The 14,382-nt window shown below is 42.7% G+C and overlaps 1 protein-coding gene across 1 annotated transcript in view; it reads right to left on the bottom strand.

Moving 5' to 3' along the window:
• MAPK11 (mitogen-activated protein kinase 11) overlaps window positions 1-7,037 on the bottom strand; it is a 31,643-nt gene extending 24,606 nt beyond the window's left edge. Inside the window, exon 1 of the mRNA XM_064702758.1 lies at window positions 6,606-7,037. Within this exon, the coding sequence (XP_064558828.1) occupies window positions 6,606-6,718 (113 nt within the window). The 5' untranslated portion in view covers window positions 6,719-7,037. The remainder of the gene's footprint in view (window positions 1-6,605) is intronic.
• Between the last annotated feature and the right edge of the window lie 7,345 nt (window positions 7,038-14,382).

Here is a 14,382-nt window from a genome sequence, read left to right as displayed (position 1 = left end):
TTAAAAAAAAAAAAAAGACTAACAGGTAGTTATATATTGTGGGCTTCGAAGCTTCAGCTAGAAATACTTGCAGTTAATCTGGATATAAAGTTTAACATGAAAAATATCAGGGCCTTCGAAAACATTAAACAAATCCATACAGACAAAATCTCACTTATATTTTGTCCTTCTTTTTCCTATTCCTCCCCCCATTTCTCCTTCACATTTCCTGTTTCCTCTCTCCACAACAGCAAAACATGAAATGGTAGCAATTTATTCCCAGGGTTCAGGCGTTTGAAATGTCCTCTCCCTTCCCGACTGTATGGGCAGAATTGAGATATTGTATTTTTGGTATGGAACAGTAGGTTCCGGAATTCAAACGCTCCTTGTGAAGCAAGCAACCAGACCCTAAGACTTTCAGGTCTTTGGGACAGGGACTGTGTTCCCAGCTGTAATCATGGCTGACAGCAGGATAGGGAAGGGAAGGAGGCAGCTATGCCACTGCTGCCTCATCTAGTCAGCAAGGTAAGTATCATAAAATATATATTGAAGTAAGGATGGAGGAGCCCTGCAGAGAATACTCTGTTAATGTATGCTTACAGCCACACAGAAGGCCCTTCCATGACCCCTGTTGTCTTTCTGCCACAACTGGTTCACCTCATGCCTCTCATCTCTCTACCATCCCAAGCCTTCCCTTTCTCTAAGAGAGATCTCATTAATTCCCTGTGAAAGAAAACCTGCACAATACAAAGTCCCCACTTCTCAACCTTGTCTTTTCTTCACCTTTCCTACAAACATCTCTATCACCCTTCTCATGCCCACTTGTGTCAGGTGCTCCCAAGCTACTCCACAAGCTTAGTGACAGCACCCTACATAGAAATCTCTGTCACAGCAATTCTCAGCCTTTCTCATCCTTCTCCACAAACACCTCCTTCATTAAATCTTGTTAGACATTCTCATTTAAAATAGGGCCTCGACACCACTAATTACCATCCTGCTTCCCTTTCCTTTCCCAAATCAGTTAACTACACTGTTCCAACAGCTGGAAAATACTCAGGATGAAACCAGAAAAAGGAAGGACAAGCAATCTACATTCCACCTAGTTTTCCACAAAACCACTCTCAACACACTCCCTATTTGATGTCTTCCCAGCCAGTGCTCAGAAACACCCTCCCGTCTTCCTTCATGTACCTTTCACAAAAATTCCTAAATTCTTGACCTTCCTTGGCTTTGTAGCTGCAAATCCCACTGTGCTTTTATTTCTAATGGCTATTTCTTTATGTTTCTTTGAGTATCTTTTCCAATCTGCAACATTTTTTGTTGCTTCCCTTATTTTCATCCACTCACTCCAGCAATACTGCTGCAAAGATCCTCCTTCTAATTGGTAACACTGACCATGCAAACCCTTTTATTTAGTTCTCCTCTCCATTGCAACCTCACCTTCAAGGCCTTGTTTCTAAGTATTTTTGTTCCATATACTGACTTTTAAGAGCTGTCCTACCTCTGACTGGGGTCTCATATCAGCCTTCATCTCAGCTTTCAGGCAAGTGTTTGACTATGCTTAGAGGGTCTATTGTAAATATCTACACCACTAAAGAAAGGTGTCAGTGCTTTCCTTCTGAATGCTGCATACCAAAAATAGACAACTCCTATCGGGTCTTGGACAGCAGGATTTTAACAATGTTGTGGAAAAAGTTTCCAATAATTATAACCATTTGTAAGATGAAGTTCAGCCCCTGTATTTATATTGAAAACGGAAGACTTAATCAGAAAGCAGTCCAAAGGGAGTCTACAAAAATCCACGTGTGTCTGGATTGTGCATTTAGCCTGTAAAAATCTATCCCATCTTCAGTTTCCAGCTGTATTTACATACAGCAGTTGTGTGTTACTACTACTCTAAAAGTTTATCTCAGCATTTACTATTTAAAGTAGCATGTAGTGCTACAGTGATACACACCACAACTCCAGTAACCTGATCTCACAGTTGAAATCATACACTTAGTATCAATACAGCTAACTAAACAGATACTTTAAAAAAACCCCAATCTGAAATCGTCGAGTACAATCTCAGATGAAGGAATTTTTCTCTTTGTCAGCTAGATTCAAGTTATAGCAGCTTTTAAAACCTTCACATGATACTGAGTTGTCTTAGCATCTTGTTAGAGTTCCTCAATGTGAAAAGGATGGTATCAGCAGTGTTATGTTCCAGTATTGCAAGCTAATGCCCTCAAAACATCTGCGAGTACCAGAAGCACAGAATGGGGTGAATGGCAGGAAAGAAGGGGTTAAATTTCAAGATCAGAATGTTCTGCTTCTATTTTTCCACTTGTACTTCCTCAAAGCAAAACTGTAGCTTAAACACCTTCTCCCATTCTTACCCAAAATTAGCCAGGACATAAACTTAACGAATCTTAAGCACTTGCTTAAAGTGAACAGGATAGAGGGATGCTGGAAGTGTTGTAAATGACTTAAGGCAGGCTTTGCTTTCCTGCTTTTTTTGAACTGAGGCCTGTGCCACTACACTTTGACTTTGAAGACCTCTACTTAAACACGTGTTAGGTCACCTGAGATGGTGTTAGGCATTGCATAGTCTCAAAAGAGACTGAATGTAAGTACTACTGATGGCAACAGACTCTGAGAAAACAGTGCAGGAGCCTATGGTTGTGAAGAAACTCTGGACTCAGTTTGGTTCATCTTGCAAGGTCTGTTCTTTGCAAAGGAGGCAGAACACAGAGCCTGTAATGTGCTAATGGCAAACAACCTGTTGGAGAGATCAGAGGCAGCATCCTGCAGAATGCCGTCAATCCCTCCCAGGCAAAAATAGGACTAAATAGGTTGGAAGACAGTTTATAAAAGCTGGTATAAAAAAAGAGGTATACAGGCTTTAAAAAGATCCAAAGAACAGGAAACCCAAAATCTGTACATGTTACATAATTTGTGGTATAATAATAAGAAGTCTTTTAAAAAGACGAAACTCTTTCTCAAGCAGGCAGTAATGCCACCTCCCAGAGGAAAAGGTGGTCAGGTATCAAACCACAGTGGAACCACCAGGGCAACACAGCTGGAAAGCACAGATGCTCCAGGCTAAAGGTCCCATTTATAAGCAACAGCACTGGGACAGCTGGAAGACTCAAACAGAGCCAGAATTCTTATTTTAAAAAGCAGAACCATAAGGAACAAGAATTTAAAACTCAGTTTGACCTGAGACATAGTCACTTTTCTCTAGGACTGAAAAGAAAGGATTGTAGATTAAGACTACCTTGTCAAAGTAAGGTATCTTGCTTCCTATCTAAATGGCTTAATATAACTTAAAGGCTGCAAAACTCTCAATTAGCAGGTCTGGTGCCTGTCCCTTAAGAGTGAACCAGCTCTTTGACTTCTGTGAGAGGTAATTCAACTATAAAGGCTGGGCACCAAAAATGCATTTTTTGAAGAAAAATCTAAATTTAACCAAATTTTAGCTTGAGAAAGAGTTAAAATAATAGTCTAATAATAAAAAACCCTGGCCTTGATAAGCAAAGCTATAGCAAAAAAGAAAACAATCCCAAACCACACCAGTTGTGCATGTAAATTTGATACTTGCCAATAAAACCCCACCCCTAGAAAAAAAGGAATTAAGCAAAACATACTGTTGAAAATGCCAATGATAACTTTACTTGTAATTAAACTATACACTCCCATCCCTCACCCCCTGGCTTTAAACTTTTTTTCCTAAACTTAAAAAATCAGATCTGACAGCAGCAAATGATAGAACACACAGGAGCTTGAATGGCCACAGGAAAAAGTTCAGGCAAAAGAAAGCCTTGCACAAAGCTAAGGTACAAGAGTAACATAAAAAGTACTTCAAGGATTAACTACTTGAGAGAAAGACCTCACAGCTCTCTCTGTGATTCACATAGATGGTAAGGTGCAACTCTGCTTTGCAGTGCAGCTGAGTTTGGAAGATTTCCAAAACCAAATGTTCTTTGTGATATGTCATTAAAAAAGTGACAAAAGCACTAGAGCTTTTTATACAAGGGAAGATTTGGGGCTTCTACCTATTCCACATCTAAATAAAAACAACAAAAAAACCCAATGGGAAAGCAATGTACTTGGTACAGATATACCTCTAAAAATGAATCTGTTTTAAACCACTAGTATCTATCTCCATAGCATATTTGATGCATCTGCAGCTAACTCAAACACAAATTCTACTGGACACATGAAATGTTAATAAATTGGGCCAAAACACAGCCTCCTGACACAAACTGCTCTATTGGTTTTGAACTGCCAGCAAAAGATGCTTAAATGCAAGCATTTACAATATGTTTCTTATTATCAGTTATCAATTCAGTAACCCAAGTCTGTGGGCTATGACAAATAATTTACTGTTAAAAAAGAAAAGGGTAGGCCTAGAGAAGAGTTTCACTGAGGTAGAAAAAATTTGTTACAACAACTCTTCTCATTTCGAAGCCAGCATTTGGAGTTCAGGACCTTGGCTGCTATTCATCAAAGCACTTAAGAATTTGTTTAATTCTAGTAGTTTCTGTAAGACTTGAATATGTTTTTAGGTATTTTACTGAATAGGAGTACAACTATTCACAGAAGCAATACAGCATATTACTCAAGGGAATGGTTGCATCTTGTAGGTCTCCTGGGTAAAGCACATGCACACAGACAGAAAAAAAAATCAATTTCAATAGACTCTAAAAATAGATGGCTTTTCTCAGAGAGATGCATACCTTTTCCTCACATTCAAGCTTCTGTTTGGGTTTATACTTCATTGATGTTAACAAGGCTATTAATATAGAGCAATTTTTTATTGCTATATTCTATTTTTAAATGTCTATTTTAGAGTAAATCTTTCTCATAGCATGTTCCAGTTTCCATTTTGCATCTTCATTTCCTAGGCTTTGCAATTGATAAAAATTACTAGGATTTCCTTGGCTGTGCAGTTTCAAAAACCAAAGCACCAGCTGTGCTGCAAGTGAACCACGACATGTTTTCACTTCCTTTGCAATTGCTCAAAACTCTTGACATCTCATTATAAAATTCAGTAAAGTAGGTCTTTCCCTGAAAACTATGTCAGCATAAATAGGGAAAGTAACCAGAAATGCAGTTTCAATTGGAACACAAAAGTAGTTACTCTGCTACTGTATATCCACCCAGCTCTTAGTTTACTTTCTCCTCTTTCCTATCACAAACTAAATTTTTATAGTGTAAATAAAAGAAGTCGTTGTGGAACTATTCCCAGCATCTGCTCGGAGCAGTTAGCACATGTTAACTACAATGACACTCACATGGTATTGGCCTAGACCTCCCTGCTGCAAGCATAAATTAGAAATAATAAAAAAAGAGAAGAATTCAAAGACATTTCACACCAGTTCTGAGTGTTTCTGCTGATAGTTGGAGGTTTTTTTAAAATGCATACTCCTAGTTTATGTGCAAACTTGGACATTTCACAGAGCTAGAGAATGAACTAATACAAAACTGTTCTCTGGTATCTGAGAAAAAGTGAGATCTACTGCATGAGTTTAGAGCACGGCAAAAAACCAAAGTTCTAAAGAAAATTTAAAAAAAATACTTTTATTTAAAGTAGCACTTGCATTTAAAGGGCCATGGATTACTTATTATTGATTGTTTTACATATTTCCACTCACCCAGCTTACAAAAGAAACACGACTCTTTCTCAAAAACCCTTTAACCGCCACTATTATTTCCATAAATTGATTCAAAGCTTTTACAAGCGTAGTAAAGTGCATCAAATACTAAAGTAAAGCCCAGCCTGCACTGGGAGTTCCCGAGAGCGCAAGCCTGACGTAGGGATTACCAAAGAAAGAGAAACGTTTAATCACAACATGTGGCAAACCCTTCCAATTCCTTAAGACGCCGAAGCCCTTGGGCAGCAATCTGTCCTAATCCGCGATGCCCCGAAAGCCCGGGGTGAGCATCCCGTGGTCCCCCTCAGCCTGCCCGGCTCCGGGGGCTGCTCCCATTGTCTCGGCGGACAGAGCGCTGTGCCCGCCGCGGCTGCCCCGGCCTTGCGGGTGTCCCGGTAGAGCCCCGGCGGGAAGGGCCGCGCCGCCGGGAGCCGTGCCGGCCGGGGGCGGACCCCGCTCGGGGACCCCTTGCCCAGCCCTGCCGCCTGCCCGTCCTCCCGCTCGGAACCGCCATGACTGTGCAGGATTCCCGGCTTCGGGGCAATTCTCCCTCCCGAGGCGGGAGCAGCAGCGGCCGCAGCGGCCCCGCGGCGGGCGGTCACTCGGTGCTGCGGCCCGGGGGCAGCCCGGAGCCCGGGGGCGGCCCGGGGGCAGCGGCGGGAGGGCGGGCAGGGCTGCCCCGGGTTAGCGGCGGCGGGAGGGCGGACAGGGCTGCCCCGGGGAGCGGCGGGCGCGGTTGCCCCGGTGACGGCGCGGCTCGCCCGCTCCCGCGGGGCCGCCGGCCGGGGCAGCGGGGCGGGAGCTCCGGCGCCGCTCACCCCGGTGCCCGGCGGACACGCCCCCGCCCCGCCGCCGCCGGCCCCTCCGCTCCCGCACACGACCCCCGGCGCGGCGCGGCGGCTCCCGCCTGCCCCGCATTGTCCGTGCCCGCCGCCCGCCGGCTGCACCTGCCGGCTCCCGGCCCCTCTGCCGCCGCCCCGCACCTACCAGACGGAACCGTAGGCGCCGGAGCCGACGGGGGTGAGGTTCTGGTAGCGCTGGGGCACCTCCCACACCGTCTTGTTCAGCTCCTGCCGGTAGAAGCCGCCGCGCTCGGACATTTTCCCGGAGCCGCCGGCAGCAGCGGCAGCCGCCCCTCAGTCGAGGCTGCACGGCCGGCGCCGGCGGGGAGGAGGGACCGGGAGGGGAAGGGGAGGGGAAGGCGGAGGCCGAAGGGGTGGGGGCAGCGGCCGGGGCTGGGGGAGCCCGGGTGGGGACGAGGGGAGGCTTGACGAAGGAGCCCAGGATCCCCGGGGCGGCACCCGGTGTCTTTCCGCGGGGCCACCCGGGGGCTTGCGGGGAGTGGCGAAGCGCCGATCCCGCCCCGGAGCATCGCAGCCGGCGCAGTGACGGACCGGAGCGGGGCCTCGCCGCATCGGCCGCCCCTGCCCGAACGTGCGGGAAGGGCCCGCGCCGCCGCTCTGCTCCCCGCGGGAACGGCGGGGCCGGGCAGACCCGGTTATCCCGCCCTTCGCCTGGTGTCTCTCAGGCTTTCTGAAGCCTTGCTGACACCTTTCTTACTTTGCCACGGCCACCTGAAGTTTCCCCTGGGCCCGCCAGGCTCCCCCCTTCCCCAGCTCGAGCTGCAGCCACAGCGGCGCTGACCCTGCGCCGGGGGATCACCCCCGGGGCCAGTGCGGGCCCCGCTCACTGATGGAGCCCCGGGCAGGTCGGGGGTTTTCTCGGAGTCCTCTGGTGCCTAAAATTTCCCCTTACCGCATTGATTCCCGCATGCAGTCATCTGAGTCCTCTTCCTTTTCATCAATGAAGACTTGAGCCCTCAAGACAATAGATAATCTTGAAGACTTTAAAAGTCAAAAATTCATGCAGCAGTTAAAGGTTTTCTGACTTTACTGCACGTTTTCTTTTCTCCAAAATGTACCTTATACAATAATTCAATGACATCTGAAATCATGACAGCACTACTGCAACGTTACCAGTATATTTCTTTATGTATTGTTTCCTTCCATGGCTTCTTACACTTCTTTGAGCCTGTATGCATAGATTCAGTGTGCTGGGATTGCTTTACACCTGCCTTTGAATCACTGTGGAATATAAATCCTTGCATTTCAGAACCCTCCTGTACCATGGATTGTTGTTTGCTTTGGCAAATAGCTGCTCAGTTTGTGCTAGGACATAATGTGAGTGTAGAGAACACGTATGCTTGAATAGTTGTGAGCATGATGGGACAGAAAACAAGTGTTACAGATGCTCCAAACACTGGATGATGGTTCAAGTTCCAGCTCTGAAACCTCAGCCCGTGTTGCATGACAGGACTTCCATACTAGGACTTTCAAGTGAACAGCACCAGCAACTTGGCATTTGCTGGGTGCATTTCAAATAAAAAATACACGAGTGGTACTACTATAGCCATTTATCTACAGCCATCCACTCAAAGACTACTAAGTGCTCCTAAAGCAATAGTCTAGTTCTCACTTCTACCCTTCTCTAGTGCAGCAGACCTCTCCAGTTCTCTCCAGACTGCTCCTTGGTCCCACTTGAATTTCTGTGCTGAGGGCATAGTGCATGCAGGAAGTGAAAAGTGTAAAAAAATCCAACAATACATTAATTTATTTTATTTTTCTCAGCACCACTGTATGGAGTTTTAAAACCGGAGTAAGAGTGCAGTGACACTACAGCAAGCCAAGAAGAAATATTTCTGTCACTACCATCCCCCATCTTATTTACCCCTAAAGTAAGTGGCCCCAAATGTTTACCATTGCTAAAATGGAACAAATACTCCTACTTGCTAACTTTTATTGTACTTCGTCTCTAGAGGTGTTTTGGTGTATTAAATTATTTCTTTCTAAATGCAGCCATGATTTTTGGAAGTTGTGTCTGTCCATGTCTCCCCAAGCTTTTAATCATGCAATTTCCACAGGAGTTCATTTTTCACATTACTGGTTCATATTGGTAAATATTTACAGTTGGTCTCAATTTTCTGTCTTCTCTGAGTTTCTGTGAGTTATTTGTGTTGCAATTATGACTCCAAGATTGTGCTTGATATCCTTGTTTTATTGGATACTACGGATATGGTCTGCTACTGTGTGTAATGTAGGAGATAATGGAAAACATCAAGATGCAAGGACATGTATTTGAGTTGTCTCAGAGCTAGGTAGGTTCTAGGCCTCCAGAAGCCTCCTATAAAGCAAGCCCTGACAGCTGCCTTTCCCACGGCAGAATCAGCTCATCCATCTTTGCCATCTCTGTGAAGGAAGAGGAAGAGGCAGAGACAGCTCCTTTGTCAGCTGGATTCTTCTCTTTTAGCTGCAGTTTTACAGGAGGTGTGATGGCACGAAGAAAAGATAAGGTCACAGCTTCTGCTGTACTTGTACATACATTGCCTTCTTAGGAATACTGTTACATAAAACTGAACCTGAAGCTGTGTTGGGACTCCCACGGACAGGGAGAGCCCATGAAAGAGCTGTGGACACTGCACAGCCCTCCCCACCTTGCCCTGACAGCATCCCGTGTGACAGCTCCTCACCAGGTCAATGCTGGTGGCCGGAGGGCGGTGGCAGGGACTCACTGCCGGTCACAGGGGACACAGCGCTGGGAGGGACCCCGTGTGCAGCAGTGGGACAGGCTGGGGCACACAGGCAGCTTGTGGGGTGGGATAACTGGGTGAGACTCGAGGCTGGTGAGGCAGCCCTGCATTCAGGGATGAGGAGGCTGTGCCCCCCGGAGAGGGTGGGATGCCGTCCCTCAGACACACAGCATATCTAGCCGGCACCAAAGGAAGCAAACTTGCTGGCAGAGGACTAACTTGCTGTTGTGACTCTTCTCCCACTGCATGGTCAAACCCTACATTAGTCTCATTAGAATAAACCTCAGTGAAAACAAAGGAATTTATTATTTTAACCAGTTGTGAGTTACTAATTTCCAGTTGTTCCTCATTCCTATTTTTTTGAGTTGGACTTGATGGTCCTAATGGATCCCTTCCAACTCAGTATATTTGATGATTTTCCCTCCTTTTTTTGTTTAATATACTACAGAAAGCTTGCACATCTTTGCTAACCTCCTCCAGGTTCCTTTCAATTCTCATATATTCTTTCTCTAGTTCTGTTTTTGTACTCAGTTTAGAAATCTCAAATTTAATATATAATGGAGTTCAAAGATTGCAATTTTCATACTAATAATAAACATGAAAAAGAAAGAAAATGCCACCTCAGTACTGAAAACATATAATTTCCTGGTGGAAAACCTAACCATATTACTGTAAACTCAGCACTGATTTAAAAAAGACTTTGAAAAACATAGGACAGACTGTTTGCATATCAGAGTTCTGACTGTTCTCAATACAATTGCTGTGAATATAGGATAGCCCTAACTAAAAATCTACCAATTATCGCTGAGGTTTTAGGATGAACCACCATGGTTCTGTCACTATATCTGTTACTTAACTTTGTACTTGGAGATGTCCATTAATGGATTTCACCATGTCCACCTGAAGTTAATAACAGTAAACTAAACATAGCAGTTTTGTGAAGGTGCTTCCTGTGCCACTTTTGAAAATGTTGTAGGGTATATGGAACATATTTATAAAATATTTATTTTTATTATATTTTATACTTTTATTCTTTATTCTTTATTTATTGGTTTTATTTGCAGGTTCTTGTGAATTTCTGAAACTACATCTACAAATAACATAGCAAAGCTGCCACTGTTTGTAATGACTGAGAGACAAAGTACAGACAGCAGGAAAGGCTAAATGAAGTCCTCTGTAAATAGCAAGTCAATCATTACCTACTCCTAACACATTGGTTTCCATGAGATTGCTTTGCCAGGGACCACGTATCTTTGTGACTGAATCACAAGACACTTGTTGCATTTGCCCATGAAATACTCTCTCATATTTCTGCTATTAACTGGCTGTTGCCAAAGACCTATTGTGGAAGAAGGCTTCATAGCACCCAGGTTGATTCAGATGACCTGCTCCAGCCTGAGACTATTTTGTCCTGTTAGGTCTTAGATATTTAAACTGCAAAAGCATTTTTTTTAATGTTGTAAGAACATGAAGGGTCTTGCATTAAAGAGAACTTAAAATTTAGTTACTCATTTTTAGCCTCAAGCTGAAAATTAAAAGTCCAAGGCATTTCACACCTATAATGAGGTGTGAAATCAAATGAGAAATTCTGCTATTGATTGAGGACTTTAAAAATCTGGGTTAAATCCTAGTAATTATATGGCAAGAATAGGTTTCTATTCTTTCTGAGAAGAGAGATTCTAATATGACTTGAGTTCAGAGCTCAGGCTTTGTTTCCTTTTTTTCCACATTCTTTCTCTGTGGAATTAGGATGGCCACAAGACATCTCTGAGACAGCTTTCCACGTTTATGACCTGAGACTAGGATTGTTTCCTTATTTTAAGGATAAATATATAAGACTGATGCTACCTGAGATAGTAATAACACTTTACTAACTAAGCATATTGTTTGCAGACATTGATAAAATTTTTTCACATATTCCTCTCATACTGCTGTGGATGCAGGGTGGGAAATATTTTCTAATATCCTGTTAAAAATGCAATTCTGACAAAAAAAAAAATCAGTGTCCTTTACCTAAAATTACAGAGGAGTGTATCTTGGCCTCCTGGAGCCACCAGAACAGGGTGGCAGTGTTTTTCCTACATGCAGGAGCAACACATGGCTGTTATTCTAAGATCACGTTGCTATTAGATGTCTCAATGTGATTGGAACTGCAAGCATGCTGGCAATTGGTGTCAGAAGTCCCCAAAGTAAATTAAATAAAATACAATATCCTGCTCAGTCATGTCAACAAAGGCTTCTAGGTGCATGTACATTCAGAACAAGGCCATCACCAGAAAAATAAATAGAGATTTAACTTTATAATAATTCCTAATTAGGCAAACAAAGGTCCAGATATGAAGAAAGGCTGAGATGGGCTATTAATACATAGTGCCATATTTTCACTTGCAATCCATGTAATTATGTTGCCTGCTGAATCACAACAACACCATGATGCTATATTCTTATGCATAATACAGCTTCAGTCAAACACAGTCTAATATTGACATGTATAATCAGTAGCTGCAGAGAGCCCAGCACTGCTCCTATTCAAGTCAAATTTCATTATGAGAATGGGAGCAAGAACACATTGTTCCAAATGCATTAATTTGGGCTTCTGTCCTGAATATACATCAGCTGTAAATTTTTTCACAGTGACTGAAGGTACTCTAAAGATGAAAGCAGATGCAGATGTAAGAGCCCACATACACCAAGCTCTGTGCTTTTCTGATGCACATTAAGAAATCGCACTCAAGGAAAACTGTTTAACTGACTACTGTGTTGTTTCTTTTGGTTCCAAAGAATACCATGGGTTCTTTAAAATGGCTGTGCATTGCAAATCATGAATTCCTCTAATCACAATCCAAAAATAATTATGTATTGGAACGATTACATTAATGAGGTGTCAATCTGGCTAAAACTGTGCTTATTCTGCATGCAAAGTCAATATGAAGAAAAGTTGTTACTTACAGGACTTCTAAACGCCATGGGGTTGTAGATGTGTACAAACTTGCACCCACACCCATAGGGCTGCTCTGCCTGATGCCTGTGAGCTTTGGAACACGGTAAACTCTATTACAGTGCTTTAAAAATATGCAAATATTTGCACTTGAGGGAGAACAATATGAAATCCATATCTGATTCAGCTTTAACTCTTAATGAACACTTACAGAAAATTGATACCAATGCAAACTTGTAAAAGCAGAACACAAATTTCTAGTAAATTAGCCTGACTTAATATGAGGTGCATGTATTCACATGCCTTCATTTGCCATCTGCTACTCATCTACAGAATTTTGCGCTCCAATCTGGTGCTGTTCATTTCCCATAAAGCAGTTACATTCAACCTTGTCATACTGAAAATACTGCATCCTTCTTCATAGTTGTGTTTTTCAGTCATTATTTGAGATATTGTGAGGATACAATTCAGACAGCTTGAGAAAAATGGTACAAGTTCACTTGTTCTATTGTATATAATCCTGGTTTTTTTTGTCCATTAGCATGACTCCAGTGCACAGTGGGCTATTCCACAAAGGTGAAAAGTGGGATTTCTACTTTAATCACATTTTATTTCTCGCTGATATTACAATGTCACCTTCTTGGTTTTTACTTAATAACCTGTCTTTGGACTCTGCTGAGAAGACCTTTGGTTCCTCAAAGTAAATGTGTCAGTAAGGCTTCAAAGAATGGTTGCAATGTGACTGTGGCGTGACAAATGACACTGCAGATGTTGAGCAGGGTGGACAATAATGGACCTGATGGCGGCATGCCCTCTACTGAGGCTTCACAAGGGCTTGATAAAGCCAGGGAAATGCAGTTGTGTGGCTTGGCAGGCTGCTATTGGGCACATTTGGACCCAAAACATACCTTGCTTACTAAATATCAAACTTTCTGCTATTATTATAATGGCAGGATGGTAGGACAATAATGTGATGTTTTAAAAATCATTTCAAACAATCATTTGGATAAAAAATGTGATCTGCATTCTATTTGGGAGCTGCTATCCATAAAAGAAGACAATTTTTTCACAGTTTCATCATAATTCAGGATGTATTTGATACACATTGGCTTTTTCAGGCTATATAGACCCTGCATCTACTGAAATCTAACTATAGTTTTATTAATGAACCTACACAGTCTCTATGCTGTGAAAGAGCAGCTTATTACTCCTTAGATTTTCTTGTACTTACAAGAGTTCTTATAAACTGAACTACAAAAGCTGTGCCCACAGCTTAACAACTTTCTTATGTATGTATGGCCATCTTAAAAAAAAATTAAGCCATAAACCTTTGTATGTAGAACTGTGTAGACATATGATATACATCTACTAATATTTCAGAAATAAAGATCAGGTCTTGCCTCAGTTTACCTGTTTTATACTATTGTACTTGAATTACACAGTTAGATCAATGAATAAAAGCAATGGCAAACATAAACTGGTTTTGAGGAATAATTAATTGAGGGACTTGAACCTATGGACTTAAGCCTGTTAATATCCCTTCTATAAACTTGAACTTAACAAAGGGAATACTGAATCAGAGGCCCTGGAAAGGAGTGGGGTTATCAGTAGTTGCAGGAATAAGTGAGACAAATCCTGACTGCAACAAGCATATGACCACAAAAAAAGGGAAGGGAATTAATTGTGCTGAAAAGAGTTTTCAGGGGAAGGCTGCTACACTGATGAATAGTGTCAGACTGGAGGCGATTTCCAGTCACTGAATTACAGGTGTTACGTTTGCCATCACAAACTGACTGAGTGCCAATTAATAAGTACTTTCACTGGCCTTATCAGAAAATTTATATTAGGTTATAGACTACCAATGTATATTTGTGATTATGCCAGTGCTGATCTCTGGCCTTTCTTTGGTGTTTCACACTCCTCCAGTGTATTTCTAGACATCAAGTGTGTCTGTGGCAGCATTAAGTTCTCTGAGCTCTTTTCGTTTGCTGTACTAAGATAGGCTCACCTCTTGTTAGTACTATTCTGAGGAGAAGGCCAAGCAGAAACTGTAACAGCTCCTCCTGTGGAGTTGACTATTTTATGAAAAATACTATATGACGGTTCTCTGTGGCCACCAGGGAGTTACAAACTAATCCTTTTTTGTACTACGGTCTGTTGTTTAAAGAGAAATTAATTATTCCAAATTTCCTTGGGGTTTTACTCATCCTGTAGTAAAACACAAACTGTCCTGTTTGCTG

This window comes from Zonotrichia leucophrys, chromosome 1A (assembly GCF_028769735.1).
Source record: "Zonotrichia leucophrys gambelii isolate GWCS_2022_RI chromosome 1A, RI_Zleu_2.0, whole genome shotgun sequence".
Classification (NCBI taxonomy): Eukaryota; Metazoa; Chordata; class Aves; order Passeriformes; family Passerellidae; genus Zonotrichia; species Zonotrichia leucophrys.
Note: the sequence above shows the minus strand (reverse complement) of the source record. Positions and strands in the feature narration are given on the sequence as shown.